A 22838-nucleotide genomic window follows, 5' to 3' on the forward strand; every position below is an offset into this window, starting at 1 on the left:
TCTCTCTCCTTCCCGTCTCTTATCCACTCAGTTCCCTTCTTTGGAGGCGAGGAGTATTACTGGCTTCTTCTATGCATTTCTGGAAATATTCTAAGGCAGTGTTTTTGGAAGGGAAGGCTGAAACTTACTAAAATATTAGCACTAACTTGGATAGGCACACTAATGACACTGAAAAATCAGGCTGAGCCATAGGCCAAGAGATGCTAATAGCAGATGAGGAACTATGTATTATAATAATTGCATTATTATAAGATCTCAAGCATAGAATGGATATTGTTGCTTCATTTGGCAACTTAGCAAGATGACAGGTCTTTTTTTTACTATTTTAAAATGGTTTACCATTCCTAGGGAGTCAGGGAATGATGCTTACCTATATACTTCATTTCAAGGAAGCCTATTTACAGGAACAACTTTTTTTTTTTTTTTTTGTAATGCTAAACTGCTTTGATAACTCAAACTTTTTTTCATTATGGAAAGCTTCAGACATGTAATAGTAGAAAGAAAAATAAAATGAACCCCACCTGCAGAGCTCTGCTGGTGTAGTGCCTAAGGCATTTGACTGTTAACCAGAAGGCTGGCAGTTCAAATCCACCAGCCACTTCTCACAAGGAAGATTGGGCAATCTACTTCCGTAGTGATACCACCTCGGAAACCCAAGAAGGGGTCACTATAAGTTGGATCTGACTTTACAGCAGTAAGGTTTTTTTTTAATCTCAGTATGCTCAACTGACAGATAAGGAGAGAGATAAATATTTTATACATATACTTGCACATACCTACTGGGCCATAATCTCATAAAACAAGTCATAATTCTTTAATGTCTAATTCCTAGTTCATACCCAGATATCCCTAATTGTCTCAGACATGTCTTTTTATGGTTGATTTCCAGCAATAACTTTCAAAATGCAATTTTGATGGTTTATAACATCATTAGGGCTGATAAGAAAACAAGTTAATCCTGACATGTAGAATTAAACATATTGATTGAAGAATGAATATAAAGCAGCTACCAAAGCCAAATAGCAATTCTAAAAAGAAATCATTTTTAGAGTGTAAAAAAAAAAAAAAAGGAAAAGATTTCTATACCATTTACACACATCAGTGGAGCCTGCAATACATAGAGAGAGACTGTGACTGCTCTTACCTAGTTAGGAGCTCTGGTGGCATAGTGCCTAAGGCACTTTGACTGCTAACCAGAAGGCTGGCAGTTCAAACCCATCAGCCACTCCTCTGAAGGAAGGTTGGGCGTTCTACTTCCGTAGTGATACTGCCTCGGAAGCTCAAGGAGGGGTCGCTATGAGTCAGATCCGACTCAACAGCAGTGAGTTTGTTTTTTTTTTTTTTTTTTTTGAGTCTTACCTAGTTGTCTGTACTTACTTTCTCATAGTTAATAGCGCAACTATTTGTGTTAGTTTTTTCTGCTTTTAGATTGTGCAAATGAAGTATTTAAAGGACAGAAATTTGGAGTACATTTCCTAAGAATGAAGGAACTGTCTGAAATATTTGATAACTCATCCTGTTGCTGCTGTTCCTGCTATAATATGTGGCCTGTCTTCACAGTCTGGCAGTTAAATTCTCTAGTTCCTCGGGGCAGTGCAGAACATGGAGCTTGAGGGGGAAGGAGAATGGCAAATGTAGGAAGAGAGGAAATGAGAGAGCAGAAAGTGAATTTATTTGCCCTCTGTTTTCACAGCTATTCTTCTATGCCATTTAACGAGAACCTTCTCTTCCTGCAGTATACAAGTCCCCGGAGTACGAGTCCCTTGGATTTGAGCTCACCGTGGAAAGACTGGTTTCTATTGGCTACCCCCAGGAGCTGCTTAGCTTTGCTTATGATTCTACATTTCCTACCAGGTAATTTTTGAAGATATTTTTGGATTAAGGTTTCTCCCACTACTCCTAAAATTAATCATTCCAAATTCATCCTTGATTCCCCTCCTCCTCAAAAAATCCAAAGGTTGTTTGTTTGTTTCTTGGTTGATGTTGAGTCTAAAATAACCATGAAATGTTTATAGACCCCATATCTTTTGTGTTTTTGAATTTAACTTAGTTTATTGCTATTAAAGGAGCTCTGGTAACACAGTGGTTAAAGCACTCGGCCACCAGCTGAAAAGCAGTGGTTCGAATCCACCAGCTGCTCCATGGGAGAAATTTGGGGCATCTCCTTCCATAAAGATCTGTAGCCTTGGAAACCCTATGGGGCAGTTCTACTCTGTCCCATAGGGTTGCTATGAGCCAGTATGAACACGACAGCATTTTTTTAAATGGCTACTGAGAAGACCAATTTATGTGGGAAGAAAAGGGATCATTAAAACTGATGAGCAGTAATCACAGTGGGTCCTGCCTTTGGCTATTGGAGAGCAGTTACTTATTTTGCTAATACACTTAACTTGCTCATACACTTAGCCTTCTTGGCAGTTTGCATTTTTGGATTTGATTGGGAAGATTCAAGATTAAGATGATGCTTATTTTAGAAACCATCAAATATAACATACTATGTATTTGCATACATAATAGAAGGAATTATAAACCTGTTAAATTGTCCCAGGAAATTTTTTTAAAAAAATGTTTCTGAATGGTACCAACTATATTAAGAGAAATTATAGTTTACACCTTATTTGATTAAGGTCTCATTCCTTACAGGAAACAGGTACTGGACGGAGTAAATCTTTTACATTTGCTTTGGGATTAGTTTTCAAGATTTTATTCACATACTTTAGCCTCTAAGGATATATTGTTTTGAGACACACTTGAATTGCTATAAAGTTTGAACTAGATAAGGTTGGTTTGTGGTGATGGAGTAGTAAGTACTTTATGAAGTTACTCCCACTATTAATTTGCTTTATCAGTGATTTCTTCATTTTCATATAGGGGACTTGTTTTTGACACACTGTATGGAAATCTTTTGAAAGTTGACGCCTATGGAAACCTTTTGGTCTGTGCACATGGATTTAACTTCATAAGGGGGTGAGTACAAAGAACCTGTAGCCTTTTCCTAATGTTTTTATAGTCAGTATGAAGATGACATTATTTTCTCTCCTAGTTGTAGCATACTTCCCTGCTCCCTCCATCATTAATCAGCATGTCCTTTACATAAGAATACTTAACAGTTAGTTACTAGGCAGCTAGAACCAAAACTAAAATGACTTATAAATATGGTTAGCAGCCTTCTAATCACGCAGCATCCAACAGAGCTAATCCTGAAACTTGCCAATAAAGATCTGTAGTAGCCTTGATTTATTTGAAATTCTAAGACTTTTATTTTCTCCTTTTTAATACAGTTCTCAGGTAGCTGCCCAAAAGAGGTATGTACATAAAAGTGCTTTGTGAAATTTAAAACTACAGCAATTTAAATGACTAAGGGATTGTTAGCAGCTAATAAACTACTTTTTATATTCTCATGAACAACTTCAAATATTTGATTATGTGGTTAAATTTTATTTCAAAACATAAAAGGTTAAAAATGAATGCAGGATAATAATATTTAAAACAAATAAGGATAAGCTTTATTTTCACATCAGAGTATTCCCACTATTGTTAATTAATTTGAATTTTTCCACACTATGAACAGCAGATAAAATTTAGTATCTACCGTGTTGTTTTGTGAAATTTCCTGATTAGTTATTTAAAAGCACAGTACCACAATTGACAATGTCTAAGTTGTTGCTTTATAAATATACATTTTCTCTACTGTTAATCTACATAAGTTACTACTGACACTGTGTTAGGATCAGAATACCAAGTGTTAAAGCCAAAATAGGTTAAGTGTCAGTCTCTTCTGTAACTTTTCCATATATTACTCATTTTCAATGGCAAAGTAGTAAAAACTGTACACTCTACATTGAAATTGTTAACAGAGACAGTATCTTTTTGGTAAATATCTTTTGTGATAAGAGGCACAAACTAATGGAAACTGCACGAGAGCTTCCTTTAAATGTGTGGTCACAGCAATGCCCCCCTTGGAACTGAAGCATTTGATGCAGACCCTTCAGCCGGCATCACAGACCTTACACAGGCTCCCAAGGTGCCTGCACGTACACAGTGGAAACAGTTAAAGTAAACACCTTACCTTGACACAGCTGGGCAGTCCATAGTTAAATCCACCTTTCTTTTCCTCTTCTTTTCATGAGGATTTTGTTTAGGATACATGAATATGAGGAGGCAGAATTTAGTAAAATGACTGCAAGAAGTACTAGTAATGTGCTAGTGCACTAGTACTAGTGCAGAATTATCACTTAGAATTCAGATCCCAAAGATGAACCAAGGTTCTATTTTTTAATGTCTGAAGAGAGATTTTTGTGTTATGTTGGGGCTAGGAATATGTCAGGTAGGCAGAGAAGAGAAGCAGTTCTATAAATTAGCACTGTAATCAAATTTATTAAGATCCACAGTTGTCCCTTCCACCTAGATAAACCAATAAAGTTTCCAAATAGTTCCTTTGAAAATACATGTTTTAAAAGTGTCATTTATGATAACGAAAACACAACATACCCAAATCTTTAGGATACAGCAAAAGCGTGATCAGAGGGCAGTTTATAACAATAAATACATACATCAAAAAAGAAGAAAGAGCCAAAATCAGCACCTTAACCCAACTCTCACTTTCATCCTCACTGCCGCTGACTCGGATCTGACTCATAGTGACCCCTCCTTGGGTTTCTGAGGAGGTATCTCAATAGAAGTAGATTGCCTAATCTTCCTTCCAAAGAGTGGCTGGTAGGTTTGAACCACCGAGTTTGAACCACCAGCTTTCTGGTTAGCAGTTAAATGCCTTAGGCAGCATGCCACCAGAGCTCTTAACCCAGCATCTCCAACAATTAGAAAAAGTACAGCAAAAAACCCTGCAGTCACCAGAAGAAAAGAAAAGATAAAGATTCGAACAGAAATAAATAAAACAGAAAATAGAGAGTAGAAAAAATAAACAAGACTAGAAGTTGGTTCTTTGAAAAAGATTAATAAAATTGGCAAACCACTGGCCAGCCTAACAAAGGAAAAGAAGGAGAAGGCGTAACTAACAAGAATGAGAAATGAAATGGGCAGTGGCACGGCAAAACCAACCAAAATAAAAGGATAATATCAGGATACTGTGAAGAACTGCACTCCAACAGATTTGAAAACATAGAAGAAATGGACAGATTTCCAGAAACATACTACTTACCTAAACTGACACAGACTGAGGTAGAAAATTTGAACAGACCCATAACAACAGAAGAAGTTGAACAGGTCGTAAAAAAACTACCAACAAGAAATAGTCCTGGCCTAGACAGTTTTCACTGGAGAATTCTACCAGTCATTCAGAGAAGAGCTGACACCAATCCTACATAAACTATTCCAGAACATAGAAAAGGATGGAATCCTCCCAAATTTATGAAGCAAGCATAACCCTGATACCAAAACCAGGCAAAGATACCACTAAAAAAGGAAAACTTCACACCAATATCCCTCATGAATATAGATGCAAAAATCTGCAACAAAATCCTAGCCAATAGACTCCAACAATGTATCAAAAATAATACATCATGACCAAGGTATGCAAAGATAGTTCAACATTAGAAAAACAATCAGCGTAGTCCATCACAAGTAAAATAAAGCAACAGAGAACCACATGGTCATATCAGTCAATGCAGAAAAGGCATTTATTTGATAAAAGTCCAATACCCATTCCTGATAAAAACTCTCAGCAAAATAGGAATAGAAGGGAAATTCCTCAACACAATAAAGGGCATATATGCAATACCAATAGCCAACATTTTTTTTTTTTTTTTTAAAGAAAAAGTCAGTCATTTATGAGTAAATGAGACTCACTCAGATATCACTTAGCGCCCTGCAGTCTTTAGAGTCAAAGGGAAAAGCCAGTGGAGGAGGAGGGACTGAGGAGTCCAGTGGTCGACAGAGCGCTGTCACCTTCCATGCCTCGCTACATGCCATGGGACGCTGGATTTTGGACAGTGTTAGAGGCTTTTATAGTTAGAACAGGGTAATAATGAGGTCAGATCGTTACTCTCTGGCTCACAGAAAGTTAGCAATAATCTGGGCTATAACTTTTTTTTTCCCCCAACTCCAAGTATAGTGTTCCTTTTTTGATACAGTACCTCCACCTGAATTGATTTTCATGTTAAATACATAATAGCATAATTATTTAAAATTTTCATTTTAAATATATAATAGCACCAGCCACTCCATGGAAGGAAGGGAAGATAGAGCAATCTCCTGCCATAAAGATTTACCACCTTGGAAACCCAGTGAGGGTCACTCTGAGTCGGAATCGACTTGACGGCAGTGAGTTTGGTTTTTTTTTTTTTTAGAAGAGCGTAATCAGGCACTTAAATAAAATGTAATTTCTAACTATACTTATAAGTCACTTTGAGTTCCAACTGCCTACTAAATAACTGTTAAGTATCATAAAAGGAATTACTCTTTAATGATGGAAGGAATAACCAAAAACCCACTGCTTTGGAGTTAATTCTGACTCATGACGAACTTCTAGGACAGAGTAGAATCGCTCCATAGGGTTTCCAAGGCTGTAAATCTTTACGGAAGTGGACTGCCTCATCTTTCTCCCACAGAGTGGCTAATGGGTTCAAACTGCCAACTTTTTAGTTAGCAGCCCAGTGTTTTAATCACTGCACCACCAGAGCTTCTTATGGAGGGGACAGGAAAGTACATTACAGATAAGGAGACAGTGTCATCTTACTGAGCCTGACTGGGAAAAGTGTATCATTATTATTCCCTCTACCTTAATTTTCATTACATAGAACCTTAGATAGCTAGAAGATGAAATACTCCCCAAAGTTAGTCTTTATTAGGAACTCTTACTTCAGAAGAGTGACTAAGACAGGGAGCTACTGTGATTTTATATTCTTAACTGGAATTTGCCTTTGGTAGTTAACAAACACAAGCAGGTCGTTATCCAAGTTACTCCAAGTATAAACTTTACATTTGGTTTCCTTTATTTAGATTCTTAATCTCCATATATTCCTTATGAGAACTGTGTGTTTCTATACTCTGGTCTTTGTTCTTTTTAGTTTCTCTGTAATGTTTGTATAACTCATGATCCTTTTCCTTTTCTTGAATTGTTTTATTTCATTCTCTGAGGTTCTTACTTATCCCTGACAACCTCTGTTCTTCTCACTGGTTCTTTTTCTCCATGGTCCTATTCCTCTTCTCTTCCTTCTCTGCACTCTTAATTGGCCTCATCTACTCTACATTCTTGACTTCATCTATTACCTGTGTGAAAATGATCCCATTTAGCTCTCAAGTTGGAATCTGTTTCTTTATGTACTTGGCTTGTTTTTAATTGTCTGCTTAAAATCTGTTTACTTCAAGCTTAGTGTATGTAAAATGTTGTTGTTGTTGTTGTGTGCAGTTGAGTTGATTCAGACTCAGTGACCAGATAAGACAGAGTAAAACTGCCTCTTAGGATTTCCTCAACTGTAATTTTTACAGGAGCAGATCACTAGATCTTTTGTCCTGTAGAGCTACGGTGGATTTGAACTGCTAATCTTCTGGTTAGCAGACAGTGACTTAACCGTTGTGCCACTAGAGCTACTTGTATGCAAAATAGATCTCCTCTTGTCCTTGCTTCTTACCAGTTTTCATATTTCTGTGAATGGTTTCACCAATCCCTTAGAGACACATAGGGTGAGCTGGGAGTTCTATTCTGATCTCTCTGAGCTCTTTCATGTGGTGGGTCACTTGGCAGCTGATCTAGAATGCCCCGACCTAGCTCACATGTCTAACAGTTGGCAGGCTGTTGGCTGCAGTCTTAGGGTTTTAAGTGCAGTGAGAGAGGGCAGGGCCCGATACACAGATGTTTTCCAGGTGTCTGCCTGGTTCACATTCACTGTTGTCCAAGCCTAGAGTCAAAGGGTGGAGGGAAAATAGGCTCCACCTCTTGATGGAAGGGGCTGCCAGGTCACATTGCAAAGGGATGGGAATCATTTGTGGCTGTTTTTGTAACATAGCACATTTTCTTTTTCTGGTTTATCCTAAAACCAGCTACTAATTTTTTCACAACTTGGCTTTGATGATTTTAAGTCTCTGCTTAAAAACTGTCAGTGTTGCCCCGAATGCAGTATAGGAACAATAGGATGATCACTCTTAACCCATCGTTCTCTCTTCATTTTTCTCCATCCAGTTTCTCTGGTCAAGTTGGACCTGAACTGATCACCTTTCCTTTCAGGCCCAGCCCATGTGACACATTTTCATCAGTCCTTCTTAGATTTTTTTCCTCTCCTCACTCTTCACATTCACTCTTCTCTACTCCTTAGGGTGCGTGGTCTCCCTTCCTCATTTTTTTCATAGCTCTTGGGATGTTCCTGTGGTAGTTTGATTTTTTTTTACCTTGTTGTTATTGTTTCTGCATGTGACTCATGTCCCCTGCCAGACTGAGAAGTCATTAAGGGCTGGAACCTGAGCTTACACATCTTCCTAACTATGCACATGTATGACTTGGAGGCCTGCCTTGCACATAACCACTGAAGTATCTGAATGAATTTTTGAATCATGACTATATCCCATGGTTATTGTGTTAATTATTTAAGTATCACTTAATTTTTAAAATTTTCTTTCAGACCAGAAACAAGAGAGCAGTATCCAAATAAATTTATCCAACGGGATGACACGGAGAGATTTTACATTCTGAATACACTTTTCAACCTGCCAGGTAGACTCACTCTGTGCTTACATATGCTGATGCTTTCCATTCTTTTCCTGACTATCTTTGCTCAAGGGAGATAATTAAATAAGTTGGCATTAGTTTACTTAAAACTTATGAATATCTATTCTTCATTTTTCAGAGACCTACCTGTTGGCCTGCCTAGTAGATTTTTTTACTAATTGTCCCAGGTATACCAGGTATGTGTATACTATAATTTTCTTTTTCCAATTGATTTTTTAATGAATGTACAGGGTTTTAGAGAACTGGCCATTGTAGGTCTTTTCTGCTTTTCTGAAGTGAATTTAGTGCTAGTGAGAGATGCCACATTGCCAGCCTGAGAGATGGGACAGCACCAGCAGCTCCATGCAGGCTCTCATCTCCCACACGGCCCCTCTCCTTGCCAGTGTGCTGCAGCCATGTTTGGAAGGGACCACTTCTGATTGGCTTCTCCTGGGAATGAAGACGCCAGCAGAGGTGCTAATTGTGACAACTGAGTGGGAGGTTTGTGTGATGATTATCTGTCTAAGCAGAATTACACTAAAACCCCCCAACTCATTTCACAGCAGCTACCCAGGAGCCATTCAGGGATGGTGATTAGTTTCATTACCAGGCCCAAGAACACCTGATCGAGGAATAAATGCAGTTTCTTTTCCCTGAAGTAAAAATTTGCCAACGTCTTAAACTGGTGGTTTTCTTATTTTGGTGCAACTTGTATATAGCATGGCTGGAAGTTCAGCCATGTAAGGCAGAGCTTGCTAACTTCTTACCCTTGTCAGGCCATAGCCACTTCAAGGCACTAAATTTGGTGGAGAGCTGAGTCACTAAGCTGAATAGAAAATGGGCAATACCTTTGTAGTAGGGACAATGTCAGAAAGTCAGGGTAGGGAAAACCTAAATTACCAGTTTTATTTTTAAATGTTTCTTGGATGGGAATCTAGTTTTTTAAAATGAAGAATTAAAGAACCTGATATATTAGGAACTTTGATCTTTTAGCTTTTATTCAATGCATTCTTCTCTCACTTTGTATTTGTTCAAAATTACTGTATTCCATAGACCACTACAGCCATTTCTGGCAGTCAGAAATGGATTTTTCAGTAGGGAGTAATTATTTTCCTAATGAGGCACAGCCATCACCTGTGTGGTATGGAACGTTTGGGTCCCCTGGGCAGTTTTGGATACTCATTTTATTGATCGTCTTGTGGATCCCCTATCGTGTCCCTTTCCTCTTTCTGCAGCTGTGAAACAGGATTTAAAGATGGGGATCTCTTCATGTCCTACCGGAGTATGTTCCAAGATGTAAGAGACGCTGTGGATTGGGTTCATTACAAGGTAAGTAGAGGCTACTTTTTCACCTGTCTTCTATCTGGCATGTGTTTTATGGTCTGACGTTAACTTTCCCAGTGCAGAAGATCAGAATTTTTCCTGTTTTTTTTTTTTTTTTCTTTTAAAAAAAGGATTTGCCCCCTAGTGATAGGTCTCTAGAATACATTTGTTCCTGTCTTCGGCCATCCAACTTTAGAGGTGATGCTTCTCCTTTCAGATATCAGTTTGGTTTGCAGTGCCCAGACTTACGTACAAGAGATTTTAGTGTAGATCATTGTAATTACCATGTCCCTTGTGGAATGGTAATGGTTCATTTGTTTTGTCCAAGAACCTCACCCTAACTAATAACATACACTGATATGAAAACCCATTGGGGGTCACTATGAGTTGACATTGACTCAAGGCAGTGGGTCTCTTTTTTTTTTGGTTTTGGTTGATACTAAAATTACATTTAATAATTTACATTTATTAATAAACTATATTAAATATGAAATGCCTTTTGATTTCTAGTTTAAAATAGAAGCAGTTTTATAGTTTGAAGACCAGTTTCATTGAAGACCAGTGTGGAGGCAGAGTTGCAGCAAATCACACCTGCCATTTTTCCCGGGCCTCCTCTGGTCATTTGCTTTTCTGTTTTGCTAAATGCTTAACACATGCGTTTGGGCCGACAGAATTTTTTTTACAAATTAAATGCTAATAACTGATGTTGTTCTTATTTCCTTTTCTCCTTTTCCCTAGGGCTCCCTCAAGGAAAAGACAGTTGAAAATCTTGAGAAGTATGTAGTCAAAGATGTAAGTAAGAAAGAGGAAAACATCTGCTGATGGCTTATTTCGCTTAGTAGGGAAATGAATGACAAGCCTTCTTATAAAGAATGGCCAAGGGAAGATACTTCTCTGTCTTGACGTAATAAGTGCCTGTTATAATCACTAAGAGTTTTCAGCTAGAGTACTGTTGGTGTTGTGCACTGTCAAGTCGGTTCCGACGTCTAGTGACCCATGGCACAAGGTGGAGGGTTTCCTGGGCTGTAATCTTTATGGGGGCAGACCACAAGCGGCGGTGCTGGTGGGTTTAAACCCCAGACCTTTCTGTTAGCCCCTGAGTGCTTAACCATTGCACTACCAGGGCTCCTTGCCAGAGCTTAAGTCTTTGCATAGTTTTTCCTGTTTGCTCATAGGCAAAAGACCCTGTATTTCGTACCCCTTTTAATTGATTATAATAATAGCAGTTACAGTATATAGTACTAATGTGCATATCACTGTGCTAAGTGATTGACATGCATTATCCCAGTTAATGTTCCTTATACCCTGAGTTAGGAATTATTGTTACCTGTTTTATAGATGAAGAAACTGAGGAATAGGGAGGACTAAATAACTTGTCAAAGGTTTGCACAGTTAGTAAGTAGTAAACTTAGGATTCATGTCCAAATCTAACCCAAATCATAACCACTCTACTAGATCATCTCAAAAATGATATGGTACATGTGTGTAGTGGTTATTTAAAATACCTTTAACATAGTAACAGAAAACTTAAAGGAAAACTTTAAAACATCTTTAAGACAGTAGAAAAGCTGGTAAAATCTGAAAAAAAAAAAAAACCTAGTTAATAGTAGTGTACCTATGTTAATTTCTTGGTTTTGATCATTGTAATGTAGTCATGTAAGATGCTAATGTTAGGGGAAGCTTGATGAAGGGCCTATGGGAACTCTGTATACTATTTTCACAACTTTTCTGTAAGTCTAACATTATTTCAAAATAAAAAGTAAAACACACACACACACACATCCCAGAAACAAGATACCTCTTCCTTTTTCTACAGAGTAAAAGTAGCAAAACAAAACAAAACAAAAACCCACTGCCATTGAGTCGATTCCAACTCTTAGCAACCCTATAGGACAGGGTAGAAATGCCTGATAGGGTTTCCCAGGCTGTAAATGTTTGCAGAAGATTGTCTCATTGTTCTTTCATGGGTGGCTGATGGGTTTGAACCGCCAACCTTAATGCTTAACCTGCCTTAACCACTGTGCCACTAGAGCTCCTTAAAAGTAGCAGTACACAGTATTTTCTCAGAGTATTTGTTTGGTAAAGGTTTTCTGCTGTTTTCAGTCTTTGTACCTCCTGTCTGCCCCTACCCCTCAATCCCATTGTTTAAGAAAAAGCATTAAGCAGGGAGGACTCCTGGAGAATTTGAGTGAGTTTAACCAAATTCACCCTGTTTATTGTAAGAGAACAAGAAAGTGTGTTTCTTTCCAGGCATGTCAAGGGTTAGAATCTCCTCATTTGGTGCAGTGGGTAAGGCATTTGGCTGCTAACCAAAAAAAGGTCGGTGGTTCGAACCCACCAGCCACTCCAAGGAAGAAAGATGAGGCAGTCTGCTTCCATAAAGATTTATAGCCTTGGAAACCCAGTGGGGGCTGCTGTGAATTGGAATCCACTCAGTGGCAGTGAGTTTGGTTTTTGGTGGTACCCAGGTAGGTCTGGGCATTTCTGGGTTGTAATCCTACACATCATTTCATTCTGCGAGGCGTTTTATAAGACCAAAACAGACACAGTGAAGCGATCTCAAACTTCCCACAGTCAGCCCTTAGATGTGTGGGATCTGCATTTGCAGATTCAGCCAAGCTCAGATGGAAAATATGGGAGTGGTGGTGCAATTAAATGGTCAAAGCAGTCTTTCAAAGGCTGAGAGCAGAAAGTACTATTTACATAGCACTTTCACTGTATTAGGTATTATAACTACTCTAGAGATGATTTAAAGTATATAGGAGGATGTGTGTAGGTTATATGCAAATGTTGCACCATTTTATATAAGGGACTTGTGCATCTGCGGATTTGAGTATCCGCGAGTGGTCCCGGAACCAATCCCCATGGGTCACGAGGGACAGCTGTTTTGTTTGGTGATGCTTCAAATCAGCTTCTTCTGACCTAACACATCTAACTCACATACTTCAAGAGTTGACAAGGTGATTTAAACACTTTCCTGGATATAATGAGGCTATGTTGTTAACAGCCATATGAGCATTTATATACATAATTTAATGTATCAATCTACATATTGTATACATTGCATATGTTAAGACTTTATTCATGCATAGTTATAATATGGGCTTTTATTATTACTAGTTTATTTATTTATTTTTTAATAATATCGACTTTGAAATGTAAAATTCTAAAACAAACCTGTAAAGGGGATCCCCTGTTCCTGTTTCAGTGGTTTATCTAGCACACACGACTGCTCTAAAGTGTAAACGGAAAAATATGTTTTACTGTTTCTCTTATCATCATACTATGTTTCAGGGGAAACTGCCTCTGCTTCTGAGCCGGATGAAGGAAGTAGGGAAAGTATTTCTTGCCACCAACAGTGACTATAAGTATACGGATGTGAGTGTTGAATATTCATATTTGTCTGTTTATACAGAGGAATTATGTATTTCAGACTTTGGCCTAAAGAACTATGAAGATAATAGGGAGGATAGTAGTTTATTGAGTGAAAGTAGTTTTTTTTGCCCTTTCATTTTTGAAAGCAGAGTGGAAAAAAGCAAAGGGTAAGGTCTATACCAGACTGGGCCTCAAATTTTCCTAAGTACATGTTTTCCCCATTATCTGAAAGTAGAATGTTTCTCTGAAACCGTTCATAAGCCAAAATGGCATAAAGCGAAGAAACAGTTACCATTAATTTTTTGAACGTTCCCAGACCCCAAAAATAATCTGCCAAATCATACCAAACACCACCTAAAACCTAAAATACCACTAACATAAAGTGTTCACAGACACAGTTCAAAACTCTGGCAGCTGGATGCCAAGTATAGTTTCCAGGGAAGGAGCTTACTGCTTGGGATGTAAGCTGCCTCTTTAAATAGCTTGTTGCAAAACAGATGCCGAATGCTAGTTTCACTCTTTGCCTTTTTTCTTAAAAGCTAAAATCCTCTTCATATTTCTTTCAGTTCACAAAAACAGGTAGTGGAGGTCTTTTGTGAAAGTGAATGGCATAAAGCAAGTTTCTGAAAGCAGAAGATTGCCTGCATTTGTAGAACCTTCTTTTTTTTGACTACAGCGTTTTCCCCGATTACAGTTAGCGCTTTGAAAATTTGGGTTATTTAAAACATTTGTGCTGACTAAAATGGCTTCTGTGTCTCTGTGGACCATCATTTATTTAAACCACAGAAATCATTGTATTGAGTTTGCCCACACCTTTTACTGCATCTGGGTACATACCCTCCCCACTCTTGGGACCTCTGAAACAGTAGATGGTGCAAAGATATTTTGACTCTTAGCCATCAAAATTTACCACTTCATTTTTCTGCCACGATTGAAGTGTACTAATTGAATTCTGTTTTGTTTTTGAACATTTTCTTGTGATTTGGGTGAAAGTTTACAGAGAAAATTAGTTTCCCATTCAGTTTATACACATTTTGCTTTGTGACATTAGTTGCAATTCCCTCAGTGTAACAGCACTTCCCACCTCCTCCTTGGGTTCCCCATTTCCATTTGACCATTTTTCCTGCCCCTTTCTGCCTTCTGAACTTTGTTTTTCGGGCAAATGCTGCCATTTTGGTCTCATACGGTTGATTGTTCTGCAGAACACATTCTTCACAGGTGTTTTTGTTCACTTTGTAGCCCCATTGTTTGGTTGAAAGATGATTCCCCAGGGGTGCGTGTAGTTCCCGTTTTGAAGGGTGTCTAAGGGTCTTGGTCTCAAGGGTTCCACCAATCACTACCAGACCATTAAGTCTGGTGTTTTATATGATTTTGAATATTTTTCTGCGTTTTCTCCCACTCTGTCCAGGACCTTTTGTTGTGGTCCCAGTCATAGTGGTTGGTAGTGGTAGCCGGGCACCATCTGGTTCTTCTGGTCTCAGGCTGGTGGAGAATGTGATTCATGTGGCCCAGTAACCCTTTGGCCTAATGGTTTCTTTAGGTCTTTGATTTCTTCACTCTTGTTTGCTCTAGATGAGAAGAGACCAATAGTTGTATCTTAGATGGTAGCTCGCAAGCTTTTAAGACCTTAGTCGTTACTCACCAAAGCAGGATATAGAACATTGTCTTTATGGACTGTATTGTGCCAGTTGATATATATGTCCCTGAAGACTATGGTCCTAAGCCCTCAAGCCCAATGACGAGTCCATCAAAGTGTTTGGTAATGGATAAGAAGTGTGCATAACTTTGCTTCCTGAATGCTCTACTGTATACCTGGATATATTTGCAGCATATACAAATAAATATATATATCTGTCCTCAAACCTGTATATGCTCATGGGTATACTCCAGTACACTGTTCCACACCTGTTCATGTTACACATCTGCCTATATGTACACTCATAAATTATTGTTATTACTGTTACTGCAAGATTATGTGTGTGTTGCAGTATTTTCCTTTGTTGCCTTTTACTCTTGTGGACCTTCCAGTGTCTTCTTTTGCCTAGGTCACTTTGTACTCATGGTGCATTACCTTTCCTTTCACCCAAGGTAATACATGCTTGCTGGCTAGTTAATGATTTTCCCTCCCTCCCCTTCCCATCCCTGGTAACCATGAAAAAGATTGTTTCTTTCTGTGCACAAACTTTTTCTTGACTTTTTATAAAGTGGTCTCATACAATATTCGTCCTTTTGTGATTGACTTATTTCACTCAGCATAATATCCTCCAGGTTCACCCATGTTGTGAGATGTTTCATGGATTCACTGATCTTCTTTAATGTTGCATAGTATTCCATATTGTGTATGTACCATAGTTTGTTCATTCATGCATTGGTGGGCACGTAGGTTGTTTCCATCTTTTTGCTATTGTTAATAATGCTGTGATAAACATGAGTGTGTATTTTTCTATTCATGCCGTGACTCTTACTTCTCTAGGATAATTACCTAGTAGTGTGATTCCTGGATCATATGGTATCTCTCCCTTTTTAAGGAAGTATCACACCATTTTCCATTTGGTTGTACCATTTTACAGCCCCATCAACAGTGCGTAAGAATTCCAGTCTCTGCACACCCTTGCAAGCATTTGTCTGTCAACATTGCCAGAGTGAGGTGTCACTGTTGTTTTGATTTGCATCTTTTTAATGGCAAATAATCACACACACCTCTCTGTGTACTTGTTGGCTGTCTGAATGTCATCTTTGGTGAAGTGTCTTTTCATGCCCCTTGCCCATTTTTAAATTGGATTGTTTGGCTTTTTGTTGTTGAGGTGTTGGCATTTTCTGTAAACTTTAGAGATTTAGTCCCTTGTCAGGTATGTTGCTGCTAAAAATTGTTTCCCAGTCCATAGATTCTCTTTTAGAAGTCTTTTGATGTGCCTAAGTGTTTAATTTTTAAGAAGTCCTAGTTTATCTTCTGCTGAGCTTTTAGTTGTATATGATGGATTGTGCCATAAATTAGGGCCTTAAGTTTGCCCCTATTTTTTCTTCCATGATCTTTATAATTTCAGGTTTTACATTTAAGTCTTTGATCTGTCTTTAGTTTTTATATATTGTGTGAGGTATGGATAGATTCAACCCTTTAACTTCATCTTACTTTGCTAAGACAGTTATAAGTTTATATTATATACTGATTAGAATCTCAGCCTTCCCCAATCTTCTGTATGTAAAATGTTGATTTAGAAATCTGGTAATTTGGAGTAAATGGTTTTCTAAAACCTGTGGTTGGTTGGCTTGGTGGGTCTGGGAACAGTATTAATAAGGCCAAAGTAATATGTTGTTTCCATGTGAGTCATCAGTTTTCTCCATGCGCTCACCTGAGATGCCCCCTTGCCTCCAAATATGTGCTCAGGCCACTGGGAGAATTGGATAGGGATAAATGGATGAATCTACAAAAACACCTCCTACGTGGGAGTGTGTCTTGCTGAGAATGTCAGAAGCATTTTCTTTTCTTTCTTTTTTGGTATGATGAGGCATTAATTCCTGGCTTCCACTGCTATGATTTCACAAAATTTAGAAGAAACAAGACTGTAGTAAATACTGTATTTTCATAAATATGTGTTTTATGAAAAGCTTGCATATCATTTTATTAGATGCTATGTGTCTTTTGTAGAAGTAATATGTGAACCTTATTTTGCTTTTTTTTTTTCCCTTCCAGAAAATTATGACTTACCTGTTTGATTTCCCACACGGCCCCAAGGTACTCTATGTAACGGTCTATGTAACTTAATAGACCATTACTTTAGTAACGATGAATGCATTTAATCATCCTGGAACATTGAGGGGAAGGAATTGGTCAGCATCCAACCAGAACATGGCCTGTTGCCTAATCTTCATTAACATTAGAAGTAATCCAGGAACTTGTAGAATTTAAAGTCATTAGCAATTTGAATACTTTGTAAACAGAAATAAAAGGGATATTCATGTGGTATTTAGTGGGATGGATAAGAATAATCTTATGCCCAAGAAGTTCTTAGCAGCCTTGTTAAATTTGAAACGGAATTTTCCAAGTTGAGAAAGATACTTGATTAAAAGAAACAGAAAATTTGAGCGAGTTTATTCTCAACAGCTCTAGATTCTGCTTAGTTGGCGTTTACGCCAGGAGAGTGGTTAGCCTGGATACTTAGCTGAGAGCCCTTTGTTCCTGCAGTATGGCCGCTCTCAAATTTAAGCGCTCTACCCACAGACACTCTTACTTGTCTGTTTTGGAGTTTGAGGCCTTGGCTTCTGTGAAGAAGCATCAGTGTTGAGATTGCTGCCGGGGTGCAGTGCTCCTCAGCTTGGTCCTGAAAGGTTCCAGCCATGGCTCCGTCTCAGGCCGGCAGGAACTTTAAAAGGTATAACTCAGTGCTTGCAGTTAGAGCCAAGGGCCGGTACTACTTAGAGCCATCAAGCTGAGAACCGAACCAGTAAAATTTCCTAACGTAGTTCCATGTTAGTTTGTACACTTGTGTCTGATGCTGCCTCTTTCTGCATCTCCCCAGCCCTTTAAGTGTATCTCAGAGCATGAGCACACTTTCTGTCATGTACTAAATCGCTGTGAAATTAGTTACTGTAATTCAGTAGATGATATGATTTAAGATGTAGAGATTATTAGTCATTAATTATTTACAACTTGCCTACTTCCACAAGGATGTGGCTTATAAGAAGACCATCAGTTTTTGATGAAACAGTGAGCTCTTCTGGCAGTGCTCAGTTTCTCCATTCCTTGCAGCTGGTGAGACTAGGTATTATTAGTGCCTTAGGGTAAAGAGTGCTGTGTCAGCCTTTCCCGTCTCTCCCTCCCCAGCCTGGGAGCTCCCACCGACCCTGGCAGTCCTACTTTGACCTGATTTTGGTGGATGCACGGAAACCACTATTTTTTGGAGAAGGCACAGTACTGCGCCAGGTGGATACTGTAAGTCCAGGGGATGATCTGTGTGCTAGCAATGCTGTCCTTCGTATTGTCCTTTCCCTACTCATACTCCCTAAGGAAACAGGTAGTCTTTAAATGAATTAGCCTCAACTTCCTTTGGGAATTTATCTAAGGGTTTTGTTTTTTAACTGAGTTAGCCAAACAAACCACTAAGTCAGAACAATAAGTGCCATTCATTTAGCTGGCTGACTACATGCATTCTGGGTCGAGGCAGTGTTAGAATGATAAGTGTTACCAAGTCCATATTTTCTTCACACAGAAAACTGGCAAGCTGAAGATTGGCACCTACACTGGCCCCTTACAGCATGGCATTGTCTACTCAGGAGGTGAGTCATAGACCTTGTGACTTAGTGTCAGTCCTGGCTCAGACTTCTCAGTTAAAGCTTTGAGAAGTTGTTAGTATGCCCCGATGAATCTGGTCTTCACTAGAGAGATCAGTTTTCTTTCTTACTTTACCTATTTGAGGTGTTTCTCAGTGCCCTGGAATCACTTGAGATGATTTTCAAGGGATTCCAAGAAGGTTTCTCCTGTGGACACATTATGATGGAAACAGTTGAGCAAAACCACCCTGGTGGTAGATCCATGATGAGAAATGGTGGCGATACCTCTGAGGGTTGTATTCACAAAGGCGGAGAAATGGAGTTTTGTCGCTCTTGGATTTGGTGATCAGGAACCCTTGTCAGCACAGTGATGCTGAAGGCCTTCTCTTAGAGGCAATATAAAGAATATTGCAAAAAAAAAAAGATGGATGTTTGTCTTTAGTATATGAGTCCTTCTTCCACTCTGTCCCTCACATGGATTGTAAGAATAAAATTTGTAATCTGCACAGTATTTAATGCTTATGGTTTTAATAAGGAGACATTGCATTATTTCAGGTTCATCTGATACAATCTGTGATCTGTTGGGCGCGAAGGGCAAGGACATTTTATATATTGGAGATCACATTTTTGGGGACATTTTAAAATCAAAGAAGCGGCAAGGATGGCGAACTTTCTTGGTGATCCCAGAACTTGCCCAGGAGCTGCACGTCTGGACTGACAAGAGTTGTAAGGAGCCATTAACTCTTATCTTATAAACATTTTCCATAGCTAGTTTATGTCTAAATGGCCAGCTATGGATCAATCTTTTCATTACTCTGGATGGGATAGGATCAGACATGGTCAAAACGTGGGCCCAGATGTTTGAAGACCTCCTACCTGTTAGAACAGCCACATATTTCACAGAATTCCCAGAATGTGAGAAACATGAGAGGTTCCGTTTAGCCTTCTTGAATCCTTTTGAGGCTAAGTATCGAGTGTTAATGTCCCAAGCATAACTCTGGACCTCCACTTCCCTCTGTAGCCCCTCATTTCCCAGTCACACCTAATGGTCCTGGTCTCTGCTCCCAGCTAGCTATCTTTGATTCTGGGGCAGTGAGGACTCTGAATATTAATCACCTCTTGGTGGTTTTCACTGAGAAAGCAGAACTGCCTGTGTGAACTGAGCTGCACTGTGCACACTGAACGGAGCCATTGATCTAGTAACTGGTGGAGGTGTTTGGGGCACAAGCCGTAGAGAGCGCCGCCCAGTGTGGTGAAAGGCAGACTTGGAAGCTCAGGTTGAATCCTGGTTCCAGCACTTAATCTGCAGGGCCTTGGGCAAATTACCCTGTGTCTCAGTTTTCTCAGATGTAAAATGGGAGATAATAATAGTACCTACCTCATAAAGCTGGTGGGAATTGACTCAGGTAATGTGTGTTTAAAGAAGACAGAAATCACAGCTCTTCTCAACTGAGGCTCCTCTAAACCACAAAACAGAAAAAATTTAAGTGACTTCTCTATTTTCCCAAAAACGGTAGGTGGAAGAGAAGTGTGCTTATTATATCAATGGCTGCAGTGGGGCTTCTTCTCTAGGGGGCCCCGGGGGAGAAAGCTGGACCACATAGAAAGCATGCAATTGATGCTGTCTGTTGTTTGTATGCATCAGTGGGATTTTCTGGTTAGCCTTTCACCACATTTTCAACTTTCTACCTCTGAAGTTTTGGAAATCTAACTGATTTGCTCTGCTGTGTTCTGGACCTGTGACTCTAGGCGAGTGTCCTAATTGTCTTTTCTTTACCTGAACATGGACCTGCTAGCACTTGCCCCACTGACTGCACCTAGGAAGGGCTGGACTGGCACTTTGTGAGCTAGAATCAGCATGAGCTGGGAGAGACACTTGTCACCAGTGGTGTTCGAGGAGGACAGGCAGTTAGTGGCAATGATGGTGCCCGGCTGCTGCTTATCATACCAGGCTCCCAGCAGGGTCTGTGGGTTTTCCTGCAGTTATGAGGAGGAAGTCATTTTATACGCTCATCTCTGGCACCTGAGTGTAGGCTTTACTGTTGGTCCTATCTGCAGCCTTCCCTTCGGCTTCAGGAGCAGCTAAAGACTGTATGCTCCGTACGTGATTTACCTAAAATGTCTCCTTTTCCTTCCAAACCTTAACCAGCACTTTTTGAAGAGCTTCAGAGCTTGGATATTTTCTTGGCTGAACTTTACAAGTAAGTTCCTAATTCTGAAAACTTCTTCTCTAAAAACCTCCTTGTCAGTCACCTAGGCATAAGCCGTATCCTCACTGGAGATTTCATTGGAGTATTTTTCTTTTTTTGGTCTCCAGGCATCTTGACAGCAGCAGCAATGAGCGTCCAGACATTAGTTCCATCCAGAGACGCATTAAGGTATCCAAAGGGGCTTTCAGGGAAAACTTGGACTATTTAAACAATACTCCTATTTCTGATGTTATGCAGGGACTGGCACAGAGCTGGTGCTCAGTAAGTATTTATTGAATGATTTGAGACTCAGTCTTGTGTTTGTTTCAGAAAGTAACTCATGACATGGACATGTGCTATGGCATGATGGGAAGCCTGTTCCGTAGCGGTTCCCGGCAGACCCTCTTTGCCAGTCAGGTGATGCGTTACGCTGACCTCTATGCAGCTTCCTTCATCAATCTGCTCTATTACCCGTTCAGCTACCTCTTCAGAGCTGCCCACGTCTTGGTGAGTTAGTGCAGCCTCAGGCTATGCTTTATAGGAAGGTGCACTCCAGTGCCTGCTCCACACTGGCTCTGTGATATCGCAGGAGGCATTTTGGACCCGTTCCTTCTGGTGTGCAAAGCACGTAGGCAGGTCACATGGTCGCACGGCAGGCGTCTGAGAGACGACGCTCCAGATGGAATGTTAGTGTGCCACTGTACTCCCTGAAATCGGCTCTGTTAAAACTGCACTTGAATGTGGCAAAGACTTTCCTATTTTGTTAGCACAAATTGAGAGAAAGATTGTTAAGCTCTGATACTGATCTATGTTGTAGGTTTTTTTGCTATGAAATAAACACAGTTCTCTCCTGTCCCATTTTATTAGATTTCAGGTTGTAGTAAACCACCTGGGCACCGTTTTGGGCGACAAGAAGGAAGAGGGGGAACCACGCTGGGTAGAGCACCAGGGAGATGCAGGAGCCTTAAGCTGGAGGCTTTCTGGCCCGTTAGGGGCATAACTCCACATGGCCACCTGACAGGAGAGGTGTTAGGATTTGGGAAGAGATTACTCGGCCTGTTTTCTGAGCCTCTGGCTTTTTTCTAGATGCCTCATGAATCAACAGTGGAGCACATACATGTAGACATCAATGAGATGGAGTCTCCCCTGGCCACCCGGAACCGCACATCTGTGGATTTTAAAGACACCGACTACAAGCGGCACCAGTTGACACGGTCGATTAGCGAGATTAAACCTCCCAACCTCTTTCCATTGGCACCCCAGGAAATTACACACTGCCACGATGAAGATGATGATGAGGAGGAGGAAGAGGAAGAATAAAAAAGAAAACCAAAACTAAGCACCCATGAAACTTTCAGCAGGACTCACAGGAGCAAAGGGTGTCCCTGTTTGGGTTCTAGTGGGAGAATGGGGGCTCCATCAAAGGCACATTTGGAAAGCTTCTTAAAACTATGTTAATCAGAGACAGACTTGTTTTAGTTTCGTGTATCCACACTTTTTGCAGATGGCAGATGGTTCATAATTGTAATGAAGAAAGTCAAGTCAGGCTGAACTGCATGCGGGTGGTCCCCATCATGGCCTGTGACACTGTTTCCTTGTCTTTTTACATTATCAGTCCATTGTGTAAGCTGGATACTCAAGTGTGGTTGAAGAGTCTGGGGGTGGAGCAAGGAGGCTGATGGGACTAGATGAGCTGGAAAAGCTGCCATGTTACAGAGTGTGCTGTTAACTCCCAAACCCCTCTTTTTCAGTGATTACACAGTATTGTATATCAGTGGGGAAATACATTGTTTCCGTCATCATATGTAGTCTTCTGTTAAGGTGGTTTCCCTCTCTAAGCCTGTGAGTGTCCTCAGTGACTCTGGTCTAGCTGCTGCCCTGTGTGTGGCTCTGGAGAAGGGTCTCTGCTCGCTTTAGGGCTGGGCTGGTCTAAACTGCAGGGATTCTGTTGTGAGGCCAAAGTCCTCATCCATGTCTACTTTTTTTTTGGTTGATAGCACAAATGCTTGTTATCCAGAAAAGTA

At 39.8% G+C, this 22838-nt stretch overlaps 1 protein-coding gene across 1 annotated transcript in view; it reads left to right on the forward strand.

The window, feature by feature from the left end:
• Positions 1–22134, forward strand: part of NT5C2 (5'-nucleotidase, cytosolic II) — an 88482-nt gene extending 66348 nt beyond the window's left edge. The window contains exons 3-18 of the mRNA XM_042780827.1: positions 1737–1854; positions 2872–2967; positions 3282–3305; positions 8574–8665; positions 8799–8856; positions 9895–9988; positions 10721–10774; positions 13277–13360; positions 17049–17090; positions 18180–18287; positions 18565–18631; positions 19181–19351; positions 20775–20826; positions 20943–21003; positions 21145–21321; positions 21901–22134. Coding sequence (XP_042636761.1) covers positions 1737–1854; positions 2872–2967; positions 3282–3305; positions 8574–8665; positions 8799–8856; positions 9895–9988; positions 10721–10774; positions 13277–13360; positions 17049–17090; positions 18180–18287; positions 18565–18631; positions 19181–19351; positions 20775–20826; positions 20943–21003; positions 21145–21321; positions 21901–22134 — 1532 coding nt within the window. The remainder of the gene's footprint in view (positions 1–1736; positions 1855–2871; positions 2968–3281; positions 3306–8573; positions 8666–8798; positions 8857–9894; positions 9989–10720; positions 10775–13276; positions 13361–17048; positions 17091–18179; positions 18288–18564; positions 18632–19180; positions 19352–20774; positions 20827–20942; positions 21004–21144; positions 21322–21900) is intronic.
• Positions 22135–22838: the final 704 nt, after the last annotated feature.

Source organism: Orycteropus afer, unplaced genomic scaffold (assembly GCF_000298275.1).
Source record: "Orycteropus afer afer isolate SDZICR_OR568_19922 unplaced genomic scaffold, OryAfe1.0 scaffold00064, whole genome shotgun sequence".
NCBI lineage: Eukaryota > Metazoa > Chordata > Mammalia > Tubulidentata > Orycteropodidae > Orycteropus > Orycteropus afer.